Source organism: Patagioenas fasciata, chromosome 4, assembly GCF_037038585.1.
Source record: "Patagioenas fasciata isolate bPatFas1 chromosome 4, bPatFas1.hap1, whole genome shotgun sequence".
NCBI classification, from domain to species: domain Eukaryota; kingdom Metazoa; phylum Chordata; class Aves; order Columbiformes; family Columbidae; genus Patagioenas; species Patagioenas fasciata.
Window position 1 is genome coordinate 25,223,123 of NC_092523.1, and position 16,983 is coordinate 25,240,105.

The 16,983-nt window shown below is 39.0% G+C and overlaps 1 protein-coding gene across 2 annotated transcripts in view; it reads left to right on the forward strand.

The window, feature by feature from the left end:
- UBE2K (ubiquitin conjugating enzyme E2 K) overlaps positions 1-16,476 on the forward strand; it is a 44,604-nt gene extending 28,128 nt beyond the window's left edge. For both annotated transcript variants that reach the window (XM_065837120.2, XM_065837122.2), the window contains 4 exons: positions 1,526-1,608; positions 7,294-7,393; positions 10,933-11,061; positions 11,412-16,476. In XM_065837120.2, the coding sequence (XP_065693192.1) occupies positions 1,526-1,608; positions 7,294-7,393; positions 10,933-11,061; positions 11,412-11,486 (387 nt within the window). In that variant the 3' untranslated portion in view covers positions 11,487-16,476. The remainder of the gene's footprint in view (positions 1-1,525; positions 1,609-7,293; positions 7,394-10,932; positions 11,062-11,411) is intronic.
- The last annotated feature ends 507 nt before the right edge of the window (positions 16,477-16,983 follow it).

Below are 16,983 nucleotides of genomic sequence, written 5' to 3' on the forward strand. Positions count from 1 at the left end.
CTATTGGTTTCAGTTATTTAATCTGCATGTGTGCTGGCTGGAGCTAAAACAAGGAGGGCTGAAACAGTGTGTAGACTCTGAAAGATGGGTCTGTGGATCATGGTTTAATTGCTGCTTTAGGTCTTGGTGGTTTCCATTTCTGAAGCTTCCAGACAGCTGTTAGAAGCTCAGTGCACTGTAGCGTAGCACTGCTTGTTCTGGAGCCTACAGTCTTGAATTGGAGGCCTTTTTGCTTGTGTCTAGCCCGACCTTTTGTCTGAAAGATTTCTTTAGCTTGTTCAGTATGTGCTTTGACAGCCATTGTTAGCTGTCATTCACTGTGAGAAATTACCTAGTATTTACAGGCCTTTTACGTTTTCAAAGTGATTTGGAGAGTTGAGCTAGTTAATAAGTGGCTCAGCTGACATGGTCTCTTATTTTCTGTCCCAGAAAGCAGAACTGTTGTGGCCTTGCCTATTTATACACCGTGATGGCACTGATTTTATTATAGCCCTGTATGTACAGTCTTTTGCTGTAGTGCCTGACAAGTAGCGTGTTCTCTGCACTGATTTGCTTGCTGGTTGGGGCAAAAGTTGAAAGACCTGCGCTATACGTAAAATATTTCTCAGGAGTTTGGGGTGAGGAGGAGACAAGAAACACACAGGTCAAAAGTCACTAGAAGGCAGTTAAAATGCAACCTGAAATAGGAGGTTTGAAGAAAATGAAGGAGAAATTTCTAAAGGCGTGTATATATTCCTTTCAAAGGACAGGTTGGGGTTTTAAAAGAAAATACTGCTTTTAACTTTCTCAGTGTCTGTAGAAAAAAAGAAAAACCAAAAACAACAAAAACCAAACAAAACAAAAAAGCCCAAAACCTGACTTTTTTTCATGCTTTGTGAGCATGAATACACTTTATTTTAGTGTAGTAGGTCTAGATCCTTTCAACAGCAAAGTACTTGTAATCTAGTTAGGTTTTGGTTTGTTCAAGAGCCTTGTGCATATGGGTAACAAGACTGGATGGTTGTAGAAGTAGTAGCATCCACCAAGGAAATTTTTATAATACTTCTGTGGCTACCAACAATTTAGCTGAACAGTGAGATTTAATACCTATGGTAAGAGTTCAGGGACTTGTTTCACTTTATTAAAAGTGAACTTTCTAGCATTTAAAGTCTTGGATGTTTTAAGTCTATGTTTGGCCACTTAGTTACATTGAAAGAGTGGTACTGCTGGAGGATATTTCTGAGCAGCTTTGTGTCATGCAGGGATGTACACGCAGGACAGTGCAGGGGAAAGCAGTTTGGGATGAGTTTGTCCTCAGATGGGCAGTAGTGGGGTTTTGAGTAAAGCAAGTCTCTGTCTAACAAAGGGCCTTGCAAACTTGAAACCTCCTGAAATAAGTGGTGTCACATGTCTTAGTTCTGTTTTTCAGCTTGATATTTCCTGAATTATTATTTCTTTATAATATTATTAGAAATGGTGCGTTTAAAATGCGTACTTACTATACTGCATTTAATAATCATTTTTGCTTTCAAAAATTGTCTTCTAGGTGCGGTTTATCACCAAAATATGGCATCCTAACATTAGCTCAGTCACTGGGGCCATTTGTTTGGATATCCTGAAAGACCAATGGTAAGATTCCATACAGGTATAAATGTGCAAAGTCAAATACACCAGTGTCCTTACATACTGTTAATCTCTTCCTTTGAAACAGTGTCTTCATTTGGAAACACTAAGGAAAGAATTTCACAGAACTTAGTGTTGGGGGGGAGGCTTCCTATGTACTATAATCCCTCTTCAAACTTTTCTTAATGTATTGATCCTTTCATTTTCTAGTGGTGCTCTGTGTAAGTTTTGTTTTTTAATCATGATACAAGAAAGTTGCTTGAGCATTGTCGAAGTGCTTGTCAAAGCCTCTGGTCCTTTGGAGAAGAGGAAGCTGTTGTGGCTCTTTCCATCCTTTCTTGTTTGAAGGATTTCAATATTGTGATAGATGAGACTTTTTTTCTGAGTAGCTTCCTAAAACTTCCTAAGCCATATGAATGGTTAATATTATTTAAATAAGTTGTTTATCATTCTCCAGTATATGCTGTTGTAGCTGTTTAAACTGAGAAATACCTACATCACCGTGTTTAAGTTTTCTGCATGTGTAGGTTGAAAAATGCTTTGAATAAAATGGTAGCTTCATTAGAAAGCAAATAAACAAAACGACAACAAAAAACCCCCAAGCAATACCCCCCCAACCTTGATAATTTAATATTTAATAGATTTTGCCAGGTATTAAAAGGTAAATGGGACAAATGCAATGCTGAAATATTCTAATGGATGTGTTCTAGAAAATATATTTAGTTCCACAGTCTCTCTCTTGTAAAATCTTTTAGTAACAAGCTTTGTTTCTGAAGTGCCACTTCATTGACTTGTCATGCTCTTCACTGAATAATGCTGCTCTTGTTGGTGTGCTTAAATGTAAGTCTCAAATTCCAGTGCATGTCTCTGTTTTTCAGGGAGGTTAGTGGGAGCTGAAGGACAGAATTTGGGCCTATGGGACTTAGTAGGTTAATAAACTGATAAAATACTCACATATGGTGAATATAAACACAGAGTTTTTAATGTATTTGTATAGTTTAAAAAAAGTCTTTCCTCTGCTCACCCATCCAATGATTTTCTATTCCAATGAGCATAGTTGAGATACTGTTCTCCGTATTGGCAGGAGGTTTTATCAGTTTGCAGAGTAATGTCTTTAAATCATCTTTTTAATGAGTTTAATGAAATTCTTTCTCCACAGTATATGCTTTATGCTGAAATTCTTTGCTGCTGTGGATTTTTATTATGTTTAGATTTGTATGTTTAGATTTGTTATGCCAGTTGTTTGCAAAACAGCTACTGTTTGCTGGTAGAATTAAAATAACTATATGATTTTGTAGAAGTAATACTGCTTATGCTGATCTGATACGACTTTTTATGTGGTTTCACTTACTGTAGCCTATATTTATCTTCAAGGCTAGTATTCTGTCTCAAAATCTTATTCTTAAATATAAAATGTATCTAATACTGTTCATTGAAACCTGAGAACTAAATTACTTGAAAGCTGTTCTGCATAAATCCCTTGAGCAGTGATTATCAAGCAAATGTGTTGTGGCTGTGTGCATGGCTACAAAATACTCTTGCCTGTTGTGGTTTTGACAGTTGAAATAAAAATGAATAATAAGAAATATTTCATAGTGACTGTACTGGAGGTTTCACGTTTCAGTTTCAGGTGAGGCGCAGAAATCATTATAAGAGAGAACACAATTTTGATAGATATGTGAGAAACAGCCAGCTCGTAGTCATCTTGGGCATCTAAAACTGCTGGGCTTTGTTCACAGTGTTTGAGGAGCACTGAGCCTCTTTAAAGCTTTGAGAAAAATGCAGAGAATATTAACATTGTTTGAGAGAACTCTTCAGCAAGCAGGCTGTCTCACCCCCCCCAGCACTGTGTCAAAGCTATTATTCTCTTTTTTAATTGCTCCTTCCCCTAATGGGTGCCCAGTCTTGTATTTCTCCTGTAAATAGTGACTATACAACAAGCTCCTACTCAAAGGCCTTATTCATTTCCTCCCTCCTTCCAGATTTCGCAATCCCTTGGTACAAGTTCCCAGAGTTTTTTCTCTTGGATTAACAAGCTTAGTTATTTCACAAATGGAATAAATACTGCAGATTATTTAAAAAAAAATATATAAAAATATATATTATTCCCAGTAGCCATGTTTGGTTGACAGAGTGGAGCAGCAATCTGCTGGCTGCAGCTGTTCCTGTTGTTCTGCTGGGTTACCTCTCAGTAACTGGAGAGATTATTTCCAGAGAGGAATGTACAGAACATCAGTAAAAACTTCCTAAATGGAAAATTACTTAGCTGTTAAAAATGAAGAAGAAAAACTGGCAGTGTTTCATAATCCTCTTAGGACTCTTTCAGCTCATCGAAAGGTAAGAGATTTCTTACCTCAGGCATGCTGGGCACAGCTGACTTATTGTGCTTTTTAATATTATCACTATATTCACACAAACTAGGGGTGCTCTTTTTTTTTAATGGAAATGCCCCAAGATACTAAAAAACAAACAAAACCAAACAAAACCCCAACAAAACGTGAGTAAAATATATATCAGCTTTCTTTGTTCTGATTCACTTCAGGTTTCCTGTGCAGTTTAACAAATGCAATACCAATCAAAAGCCTGGGGTTTGGTTAGGATGTCTGGAGCGGAGGCTTTATGTTTGAAATCTCAGAGGGAGGGTGCTTCCCTGCCGTGAGCTCCCTGCAGCTCACTGGTAGGTGTTACTGGCCTTTCCTCCCCTCTTGTAGGTGTCAGGCCTGCCAGCCTGCACAGGGGCTACGCAGCATTTTGAGACGGGGGTGGGAGTCAAGGGTTATTGTAAACTTGAGGAGAAAACAGGAGCCAGTAGTGTCAGGGAACAAAGGCAACAGAATGTCATGTGCAAAGTGAATATGATGCTGGGATGGAAGAAGTTTTACCTGCAAAACTCATTATACAAGCTGCCTGCTTTTTATTTATGATTGGTCAGGCTTCTATTGGGGCAGTGTACCCACTTGGAGCATTGTATTCCAAGAAAGATGGTAACCACAGGAAAAATCGAGTCAAGTGACAAGAATGATGGTCTAGACAAATATGACCCACAGTGAAAGTCTGGAAAGCCATTTCAGTGTGCAGAATATCAAGCACGGTGGAGCACTGAAATAGATTTTGCAAGAAACTTATGAGGCTCCAATTAAGAACAGAGCAGACAGAATTCTGTCAGGAGTGACAGAAAACCTTACCGTTGCAAAGGAGGAGAGGAAAAAGCTAAAACCCAAGCATGAAGCCAGCTTGAGTTACCAAAGGAAGTTGCTTGAACTCCATGAGATGTTGCGTATAAATCCACACCTAGAAATGAACTTCAGATATAAGAAGAGTTGAAATTTTTTTTTCAGGATTCTATTCTGGAAAAATAAACCCTTGAGGAGCACTGGAAAGTGTGGAGGATGTATCTGTCCACTGGAATTCTGTTTTAAGGAAAATACAACTTTTTTTGCAGCACATTCTTCTCTAGCTTATGGGGATGTCATGTGGAGGGGGCGTGCATTAGTTTTTTTTAGTTTTGTGCCCCTATCAGCATAGGTTTTCTTCCAGAGCTGATGATGAGAATTGTTTTTGCTCTTACTAGTCTCCGTAGATGTAGTTCTGGGCAGTCATCTCCATTCACTTTATTCTCCCAAAAGAAAGTAATGGGAAGGAAGAAGAGCCGCTTAAGGTACTTGGGAAACAATAATCTGTTTTTAGCTGTCCCTTCAGTTTCTTCCAGGAATCTTAATTTGTGTCTGAAAAATTAAGACTGAGCTACATAAAAAATAACAAGACATTTTAAATTCCTTTAATTGGGAAAACTAATTGGTGTCCTAAAGGCAGAAAATGTTACATGAGTATGTAATAGTTACACGAAATATGTCAGATTTTCTTCACTACTGATCACAAACTTCAATTTCCTTTTTTCAATACAAACAGCAGCTGAAGCTGTAACAGGTTTTCTCTTATGATTTAAGGATATTTCTTTGAATGTTTGTGTCCAGTGAAGACTTGGCTTTATTATGCATGTGATGTGAAAGCCATTTTCAGGCATGAGACTTGAAAATAAGTTGTAAACTACATTGTTAAACCTTTTTACATGCGTAGCTAAACGTATATAAAAACCTACAAGCGTAACAGATGAACAGGGGCTGGGAGGGCCTGGCAGTCTGGAAAGCCAGAGGCGGCTGCAGCCGGCACAGAACTTGTGTTCCAGGTGTCCGTGGCACCTTCGGTCCTTACTAATGCCCCTGCTTCCCATGGTGTATTTGCCGCTCCAAGAAAGCACAGTGTAAATGCAAGTAAATTGCATGTAAAGGTGACACAAGTGACATGACCCCTTTCATGCCATCTTCTCTGTTTTAAATAATGGCAGTATTTTCAGATGTCTCTAGTGTCGGATGATTTCTGTAAAGGAAAGTGCAGAATAGCTTTTACTTGGTGAAAGTAACTACTGTATCAGTTACAATTGGTAGATTATTTCATGTTAAGTCTGGCTTTAAACTTACACTAAATAGTGTAATGAAATAACTGGGAAAAAAAATACTTTAGGGTTTATAACATGTGGTAGGATGTGGTAATTCCTGAAATTCATTTCATAGAAGTTGTTAAATCCATTCAAGCATAGTAAGGCCCGAAAGACTTAGCATTCTGTGATGGCTGAATGCTGAATAAATATTTTGCATTACATTCATCTAATACTGGCAGATAACGCTTTGAATTGTGTCATCAATGCGTACATGAATTAGATTAATTTCAATACAGTATAAACCATTGGAGGCACAAAGAACAGGCAATTATACAAGTAAAATAAAAATATTTTGGCTTTACATGTTTCTATGCTATGTTCTTCCACTCAGGTTTTTGTATGTCTGATCTAGGTGTGAAAAACAAGATGCTTTGTACACCGGGGTTTACTATGTCAGCTGGGCTCTCATCACCCAGCTGAGGATATGTTTCAGTAACTAGGTGGCTTTTATCTGATTAAATGTAATCGTATTAGTTAATCCCCAACTTTGTTGTAATGTAAAGAACCATTCTTCGGCTTGGTAGAAGCATTCAGCTTGGAACCTGAAATACTTCAGTGTAACTGGAAGAGAATCTGAAATTCTGAAAAAAGTACACATTCTGTAACAACCAAACTATTTAATTATTACAGTAGTAATATGCTATGTAAGTTGCTAAGTTTTATTGAAAAATGTCATATTAAGACCGATGCAATGCAGAAGATAAGTATTCTATAAAATTGCTTGTCTGCTATAAGCGTTTAAAATATAGGTCAGTATTTCTGCACGTGCTATTTGGCTATGAAGAGTGCCAGCAGAGGGAGCACACATGGACTGGCCGCTCCCTACCTACACTTTACGCAAGGTGCTGTTACTGGTAGTAAAGGGTGACACAAACTTCAAATTGGCTTTAATTTCTTTTTTTCAGATGGAATGAATTATGTTAATTGGGCATGGTCAGGTGTGTAGGTCAAGGACCGCATTTCCCAAAAGCTTAAGAAAGCATTGTTGATAAGAAAGTCCATGTTTAAAACTCTATTTAAATAAATACATTGAGTGGCGTTCTAATACCTATAAGCTGCAGCAGTTTAAAATGATGATTCTTAGACTTAGGATTGGTACATGTACTCTTATATCTTCCACAATACTAGTACAGCAGCAAAGGTGAGTACAGGTATGTGATTTGGTGAAGTCATTTTCAAATGTTTAATTTTAGGGCAGCAGCAATGACTTTAAGAACAGTGTTGTTATCGCTGCAAGCATTGTTGGCAGCTGCAGAACCAGATGATCCACAAGACGCAGTAGTGGCAAACCAGGTAAGATACTCAGTTGATGGTGAATTTGTAACACTTCTGTGACCTTTGCTAATTCAGATTAGGTCCCAGCCGTTGGGGGAGATAGAGATTTTAAATAATTTATTGGAAAATTGCTTTGCAGTAAGTGTGAGTTACTGTAGTTTGTTGTACTCTTTACTTTTTGGATTCCAGAGTAAGCAGCAGTTATTTTCCAGTGTGAGGAAGTCTATTTTGTTAGTTTTGTTCCTTTTTCAGCTTGTCAGAAATGTCAGGAGATAACTGCATAGTGAAATGAATCCCACTATAACTTACCATTTAAAATCCAAGGCTTCTAGTAGAAGAAAAGCAGTGCTGTATAAGTTTAAAATTAGTTTTAACTTGATAGTGTTCATTGGATTTGGCTTGGGCTGTAGCTCTTCTTCCAGATTAATATTAACATTGTTGAGCATTGTATCTGTTTAATGTCAAAATTTTATGAATAGTGACTTTACATGAATTACTGTTGCATTTGATCCTGGGGAGCAATTTATCTGAATGAAGCATCCTGTGTATTTTACCTTTGCAAGTACTCGGGATAACTGTTTTAGTCACTGCTTAAACTGGTATCAGTAGATTTCTGTAATCAACAGTGTTTGTTGCTTTACAGACAGTAGCGATAACTCCTAAAAAGTAGTAACAATACAATGTCAGTTGGACCTTATGCCGTACCAGGGCTGACATGGTTCTATTTAAAGGGTTGATGAAAGATAGGAAAGTCTGACAATTTTCAACAAAAGCTCAAGCAGGTGGGTGGTGTTTTCCTTTTCCCTCTGGGAGGGGGAGGCAGCCTGGGCTTCCCACTGACCATCAGGGTGTAGCTCAGTAACAAAGGAACAGAGCGAGTAGAGGGTTCTTCCAACATCAGTCTCATCTGTAAGGACTCTCTAGGACAGGGTGTGCACTCCTTCCCCATAACAGTCTCTGTAGGAGGACAGATGAGCAGTTCATCAAACCTGCCAGGATTTGGAGAGAGTGTGGAGATGAGGTGCCCCTGCGGCCCTGGGCAGGGAGCGCTGGTTGCTGCGCTCAACAGCAAGTGCAGAACGCGCCTGTGGGTTCTGCAGTGCTGGGAGGCTGCTCTGAACAAATGTCCCCGAACAGTTCTGTCAACCTCAATTGCTCAGCACAGGGAGAATTGCTGCAAAGGCCAACAAGGCCACCAGGCATGTCCCCGCACTGTTTTTTCTTGCTAGATGCATGCCCTTGCTGTCACACTCCCTTTGTTAAACAAAATGACTTTTTCCTTGTTTTTTTTTTTTACAAAGAGCAGGAGTAGTGCTTCCCATTCCGACTCTGGTAGAATTTTGCGTGGGAATTGTAACAGTCTTGTAGAAGCACTTGAGCTGGAAAGAGTTTTTTTCTCAGTCAGAAAACTCCATGAAACCTCATAGATTGTGCAGAGCAGTGTTCCAGGCTGCTGCCTGTTGGGATGTGTCCTGCGGTGCTGCGACACGGCTGATGCAGGAGGTTTCAGTTCCTCCTGTTCCCTGCAGATACCTGCAGGAAAACTGTACTGGGGCTTGGCCTTGAGTTACGAATGTGTGTGTAAGTAGAAAGCGATTATAACATCTTTGAGAGATGTGGTGGTAATCACCCAGTTCCTTCATGTGGTTTATTTGGTGGTGGGGTTTTTTGTAGTTTTTTTGTTTTAGCTTGTTTGTTTTCCAAAGCAAAAATTCCCAAGGAGTTAGTTATCCTCCACCCTCATTTTTCATTATGTTAATTTACTAACCTATGTGTTAGACTACGAAGCTGTCCCGGTAAATGGCAGTGTCCTACAAGCTCTTGAGCTGAATCCTGGGGAGAACTCCTGTTTGAATAATGATGGGATTTTCAGACACTTCCCACCTTTCAGACACCAGCTGTCTGGTGTCGAAACTGCTTCAGCTAGGTGCTAGGTTTTGTTGGAGTACAGCAACATTAACTGCCTCAGATTCCTGATATAGAGACATCAGTAAAAGGTGCCTTTAGGCTTTTCTCAATTCAGTGAGAAGCTACATTATTTATAGGTACCTAAGTAAAGGAATTTTATTTATAGAACACTGAAAGCTAGTTCTGAATAAAATGCAGTTATGACTAATCCTTTGCACTTGAGCTAGTTGCTTTCTAGGCTTGGCAGTGTTCTCAAAAATATCGAATAAAAAAAAATTGGGGGAAGGTCTCAAGAGCAGAAGAATATAGTACTTCAGAATGCCACTGGTGCTTAACTTAATCCTTGCTCTCTTCTAGTCTTTGCAACCAAAGACATTTATTACAGACTGCTGAAAATAACTTGTGGTTATAAATACAGTAATAGATAGTCTCCCATGTTTGTTTTAATGCCACTAATAATTAGATAGTAAATATACAAATGGCTTCATGTGGATTAGAATTAGTGGGAGGTGTACAAAGCACATAATGCAGTGTGGTTCGTGTGTGTTGCTGGGGGACTGGTAAAATGAAAGGGGCAGCCGTAAAAAAATATTGTGTTCACTTTGACAGTGCTTTATAGGTTTAATGAGTGTCTTCTTACATGAATAAAATGCTTAGAATGATATTCAGCCACATTTCTGTCCTTAAAATGCATCTAAATATTTGAATATTATATTTCCCAATATCTTGTCCTATTATTTAGTGCTAATAATTTTTATATATCTAAAGATGGAAATGCCTACTTTTTAAAAGTATAATGATTAAGGGAGTCTTTTTTAAAAAGATACAAAGATTTTAAACTTATATTGCATACAAAAGTTCCTAGAATAGGAAACTCATCTTGCATTTCTGAGTGTAATTTATGACAGATGACCCACTTCCTTGGCTTTTGAGTTCTTGGCACAGGCTGAAAACTCTGTGATAAGGTCCATTCTATTGTTTATTAGAAAACTTGTTAGTGATTGGTGCAAAATAATATTTACATAATCTGCATGATTTATTTTTTTCTGGTAAATAACAGTTTGCATGAAAAGAATTGCAGCAGCTTAGCTTTCGCACTTGCTCACCCATTTTTCAGCCCTTCTTTTGTCACACATGCTATCAATATCTTTATTCTCGGGGGGGAAGCCTGGTAGTAAATTGTCAGCCCTGACTGAAAAACTGCAGACGTACTTGCAGTATATAAAACCAGGCGTATTTCTGAGTGATTAGAGAAATAGATTAGTCTGCAGTATGTACTTCCAGGAGATGTTAACATATGGATAATTTGTGCTCTGCCACACTGAATATAAATTTTCAGTAGCTGTGCTAAATATAGCTGCTTTACTTTTGATCAGTGCAATTGAGAGCAGTACCTGATTGTACACATAAAATACCCACAGTCTGTAATTAACCTAAAGGCATAAGTGCATTAAATCAAATGCTTGCATAGGTTTGCTCTGTGTAATCCTTGCCTCCAAATTTTGTTTCAAAAATAGCAATACAATTAGTGTGAAACACGGTTGAAGATATTGTAGAATGATGGACTGGAATCTGCCTGTCATTTTGCTTTGTGGTTGGATTGCTGACTTGTGTTGACTTTCCCCTTCTCTCCCCTCTCTTTTGTGTAGTACAAACAAAATCCAGAAATGTTTAAACAGACAGCTCGGCTTTGGGCACATGTGTATGCTGGAGCACCAGTTTCTAGTCCAGAATACACCAAAAAAATAGAAAACCTTTGTGCTATGGGCTTTGATAGGGTAAGTATGTGTAACTTAAATATTCTTCAGTAGGGGCAGGTCAAGTATATGTATATAAATACAGGGAGTCACTGCTATACTAAAGTAGAATCGCTACTTCCGTGACCTTTTGTAGGTCTAATCATTCTGTTTTCCTAATTATTTTTAAGAATCGGAGTGTGAAAATACTACATTACTAGTAAATCTTATGAGCTATCCCTGTCTTTTGTAACAATTTGTCTATAAATTAGTTAGGATTTAACAAATGGTAAACTAACGTGTTCTGATTAACCTGAGAACTTTTCATTCCGCTTCTCAGAGCTGCAGGCTCACATGCTGAAAATATTATTGCTTTTGTTTTCTCATTGCAGAATGCAGTAATAGTGGCCTTGTCATCAAAATCATGGGATGTAGAGACTGCAACAGAATTACTCCTGAGTAACTGAGCCATGTAGAGAGAGCTGCTTCAGTAGTCCAGCTTGCCCCTTCTGGAGGAGCATCACCATCTGTTATTTTTAGGATTCTATATAGATTCTCTTTTAAAACTGGCACCCTTGCCTGATGATGCTATCTAGGCACTATTGGAGACTGAAAAACCGCTCTGTAAATAAAGCTAATTAAACGTCTGTGTAAATTTAAAAAGGGGAAATACTTTAATTTTTTTTCTTACTAAATATTGTAAAAATTCTTGGAGCTCAGCTAAGATAATGGGGGAAAAACATGCCTACTTTAGTGTTTAGCAGTGTGACGAAGACTAGCAGGAACTTGCTTCAGGATTTTGATTTAGTAATTCAGAAAGCAACATTTTTGAGTGTTAATCATCAAAATTGTTGGTGCCACTCATCACAGCTATCTTACTGTTTTTAACATGGATCCTATGTGCCTGTGGATTGACCTATATTTGCATGCTTGTACTTAATAGACATATTAGGTAGGGTCGCTGAAGAGAGCACCACTGAAATACTCGAGTGTTCTTGTAACTTTTTTCCTGAAAGATTTTCAAGACTTATCCAAAGTTCCAAATGGTGACCTACTCAGAACCAGTTCCTTTTTAGCTTATTAATTGGGAATCCTGATTCTCATCTCCCTGCCATCATACAGCTAAAAATTCTCCCTAGATTGTTTCTTCATCTGTGGGTATTACGTGTGCCATTTACAGTAGTCTAGGCTCCCCTTTAAAGAATATATTTTGAATTATCAGTAATGATTTTCATCCATCATGTTTTCTCCACGATCTCATAAGGAGTATGCCTCAATATAGCACAAAAAGATGGAGATGGTTTTCTTTCCTTTTTTGTCTTAAATAGATGTAAAATGTTCTTTAGTATATTCCGGATAATATGATTTCACTGGATTTGAAGGAGGAAAAGCTGATTCTCTAGCATACTGAGAATTAAAAACAATTTTTCTTTGAGTACTTGATATGATGCAATCAGCTTTTTGTTTTTTCTTCCCCCAGCAGTTTTCTGGCTTTATTTTGGGCTTCAATGTAAGGATTGCTTACCAGGTACCTTAATATTCATCCTTGCTTGCGTTTTTCTCTAGTTGACACTTGGAGGCTGTGTTGGTGTTCTTACTGTACATACTTCAAATGCACATAGAAGTAGAAGTGTGTTCTCAATTTAGCTTTCTTTTGGATTGATGTTTCTGATAAACGAGAACTGAAATCTTACCTTGGCTTGTACATACAGTCAGTCTTTTTATTCGTATTAAAATGACATTTCATCCTGAGTGCAAAAGCTTGAAAATTATTAGTTTTGCAACTTCAAACACTAGTACATCTATTTAAAGAGAGCTGTAATGTCTTTGTGAATATGATGCTAACTTGTGAGAATATATCTGACAAGGAAGTTCAGAGAAATCCTGAGAGTGGAGAGTGGGGATTGTGGATAATGGAGTACTACAAAGTCATCTTTTCCATCACTCTTTTTTTTTTCTTGAACAGTGGATTGATGGGGTGGAGAAATATGTCTGCTTGGGACTTTTCTGGAGCTATGGAGTACAAGGTGAAATATTTTCACACTTCATAGACAGTCTGTTTATAAATCATACTAGAAGAAACTGGAAACATTATTGTATCTGTTGAATATTTGGAGCACAGTGGTAGGGGAACAGAACCAGCAGATAGAGCTGTAGAGACCTGGCGAGTTCTGGGCTGTTCCCTGTACCGCTCTGGCTGATGTGTCCACACTTAAAACATTTCAGGGCACAGACAGTAAATACTTTGAACTCATATCAGTGCAATACAGTGCTTAGTTTTTATACTTCTTTTTAAGGTGTAGTCAGTGATCAGTGTTCTTGGGTTTTCTTGAGTTAGTGTAAATCATTTGCAATGATGCCAAAGGAAATGAGTTGTTTTGTCTTTCCTTATATTTATTTATTTTTTTTTAACAAGAAGCTGCTACTGTTCAGCTGGTTTGCTAGGTGAAAACCAGGGGCAGTAGGAGACCATGGCAAAACGCCACTTGTGTTAATCTCAAGTTGCTGTCTTTTCTGTTATACAGGCTGAGAACTTTTTGGTTACATCAACACCTTGGTTTTTTACCCTGGTGGTAATTATAAATTGCTGACTACTTTCCCTTGTTCTTCGCTGCTATTTATCAAAAGAAAGAACTTGGAAATCATTGTCGGGGACATGAAACTTCTCAGTTATGGGCTTCTGAATGTGTCTTTTGATAAGACTAGTCTCCTAAAAAGAGCAGGTTTTTCCAACAGTACCTGAAAGGATAAAGGAAGCCAGGGAAAGGGGAGGGGGAGGAAAGAGGAAAAGGTTCTCAGGTGAGCATGGTCACCTCTGAAACAATGTCCTGTTAACTTTTATTTCTCTCATGAAGTTACCTCATTTTCTTCTCTACTGCAAAACACTCGTCTTCCCCTTCCCCCTGATGTATAGACGTTGGATACTGGGGTTTGCCCTCCATCCCTTGCTTGGTAGCAGAGAGACCTTGATGCCAGCTGGGATGCTGGTGGGAGGGTAGCTTCTCAAGAACTGAGCTGGGAAGGAAACTTGACCCAGCATTAAGGAGACACCTGTGGTCTGAAGTCCCTCTGAATTTTGACATGTGAGTCCTTTATAAGGAATGTTTTTGTATTCTTGGTAATTATCAGAGTTGAATATAGGGATAATGTTGTACGAGGTTAGTTTAACTGCAGCTGGGGCTGAGCCCTAGGAGTTTTGCTGTTAGTGTTCAGTTTATCATTGTGAGTTTGTACATATAAAATGGTAGTTCTGTTTGCTGTAGGACTGAACATCGTGATATTCAGGGCCCTGTGCATTCCCAGACCCGGAGGTGCCGTGCAGTCCTCTCCGGCTGCACATTTACCACTTACTTACAACAAGAACATAAAACATGAGTACAGTTGCTTTCTACATACCAGTAAATGCTGCATTGTCTTCCTCTATCGTGTAAGACGACAGCTTGAAACAGTACTTTTGAAGTCTAAATGGCTCCATTTTTCTAAGAAAGGTATTGGTAATGAAGTTTACTGATTGCCAGAGCATCAGTCAGATTTCACCGCTGAACATCTTAACATGCATTGAGCGAAGTAGTTTATCCCTTGCTTGTTTTGTCGGTGGGGAACAAGAAACTCCTTTCTTGTCCTGTTCCTCAAGAACAGTAAACTACAGCTTTGCCATTTTCCCATGAGTGCCAAAAGCCCTGACTGCATCGCACCCCACTCGCCAAATTCACAGCTTCCTCCCATTGCTGCTGCGAACAAGCTGTGTTCTCAGGGTGACAAACTGGTACATTTTGGAGACAAAAACTTAGGAACATATCCTTCTGGGAAGATGCAGCACTTTGTGCTATTCATCTTGCATATTCAAAACTTTTTTTTTTAAAAAAAAAGCTTGCTGCTGAGTACAAAGGACCTTGGCTGTAATTGGTTCTGTAGCAGTTATCCGAGCAGTTAGGTACTAATGGTGTAGGAGCGTGTCTTGGTGTTTTTAAATTATCATTGTATGTAACTGTTTCCCAAGTAAGTTAGTGTTGGAACACTGACGTAAGGAATATAGGATCTTCCTGTTGTTGTCTGAAAGGAGGAATTAAATAATCAGAAAGCAACTTACCTTGTAACACCAAATCTGCGTGATGTGGTGCAGATAACAGAAACATTTAAACTATGCAAATGTAGGCTTAACAGCTGCAGATCAGACTAGGCACTGCAGAGCACATGGGTTGCTTATTGAACTGGAGAAGGGCTGGGGGGAACCAGAACAGTCTCAAGCGAGGGTTGTTTCCAGCGCTGGCCATGTGCTGTGAGGGTGAAGAGTTCTGTTTCCAGCACAGGGAAACCAAACTGTGTGTGCATGTCCCGTGTTTCCTTCCCAAAGCCCAACTAAAGCCAGCTGGGACTTGGAGGCTTGCCCAAAGGGGGAGAGGTTAGAAAATGCGGTAGTGAAAATTTAGTTTTAGTTAATGTCTGCTGATGAGCAGATGCAACGAGAGGATGAGGTGTTTTCTCCTGGTATGTTTTGTTGATAGAGTTGACAAGAAGTGTCTCGAGCGTGACTGCTGATTTGTGATCAGCTGGCTGGTTTTGTACAGTTTTGATGAGCAATTAACAATAGCTAGTGAAAGCGCATTTTGTCATGCTGTCTGTGTCACAGAATTAAAGCATGAAAGTCAAGATGCTCGTTGGGTGCCTAAAGCTTTTCCTGGGAAGATCACGTAGATGTCTTCTCTGGTCTCGTCCTCGTTTTCCAGGCGCAGCGTTCTCCTATGGCTGGGCACGGGGGCAACCACTTCTTGGTAGTTTTCTGATTTCTTCCAAACCCATCAGTAAATGGTGTATCTTGCTCTTCCCGTTTGTGGTGTTTGTGTCATCAGCTGATTCATCATCAGGCTCACAGGACCAGCTGTCCTTAACGCGTATTTTGCTTCTTGCTCAGTTATCCAGCTGCAGTGCTCTGTAGGTTTCAAGTTCAGATTTGTTCTCCCTGGACAAACTCCTGCGAATCATTTGCGCTGTGCTGTGATGTTCCTTCTCTGCTGTTACCTGCTTTGTAGGCATCAGAATAGCCAATCGCTTATGGTGCTGAGCCGTTCATCAATAATGTAAGTCAAGATCCATGACTCGACAGACAAGGAGATGTACTGTGAAAATGCTGTACTTGTCCATTTTACAGTTTGCGGCAACTGCTGGTGCTCTGTTGTGGTGTCTGAAGGAAGCTGTCATCATACGAATGCTGATGTCAACTGTTTGAAGAACCCTGCTTTTCACTTACCTTTTCCATCCCAAATTCTGACTTTTCTAGTTAAAATATTTACCAATAAAAACAATATTGCAAGAGGTTGGTTCCTGAGCATCAGACTTCGTGTGCAGGAGGAGCGGGTGGGCTAGAATGCAGCATCAGTGTTTTTTGTCTTGAAAATAAAAACTACACAAACACTTTTGTACACAAATGATTTTTTAATAAACACACATTTTAAAAGATGTTGATTTTCACTGGGAATGCTTAACAATAAATGCATGTTTCCCTGAAAGCAGTTTTTATGTTATTTCCGGTAGTTGAAGTTGTTCTGAGATAGCAGCGTACGCTGCCTCCCTGGCACTAAGGAGAGAGAAAGGGATGACCAATTACATGATGCACATGGAACATTTTTGAAGAAGGAAGGTGTGTGAATACAAGCTGTGTAGTCAAAGTGTGTGTTATTTCAGGTGAGAGCAAGAACCTAAGAAACACATGTACAACACCTTGTGTCTCCTTTAAAAGACTGTGTGTGAAGAAACAAAGTTGATACCTCACAGAGGAAAATGTTCTCGGATTTTCCATTTTTCATCTCATCTTTGTGCATTTTAAACTATGAGGTTTGTATAAACTACAGTTGGTTCGTACATGGGAGGTGACAGCCATGGGGTAATAACACTGCCCTGGTTTCTCAGGTAGGAAGAACCCAGCAGAGAGGGTGACTGTGGGTTTGTTTGCCACCAGTACATACT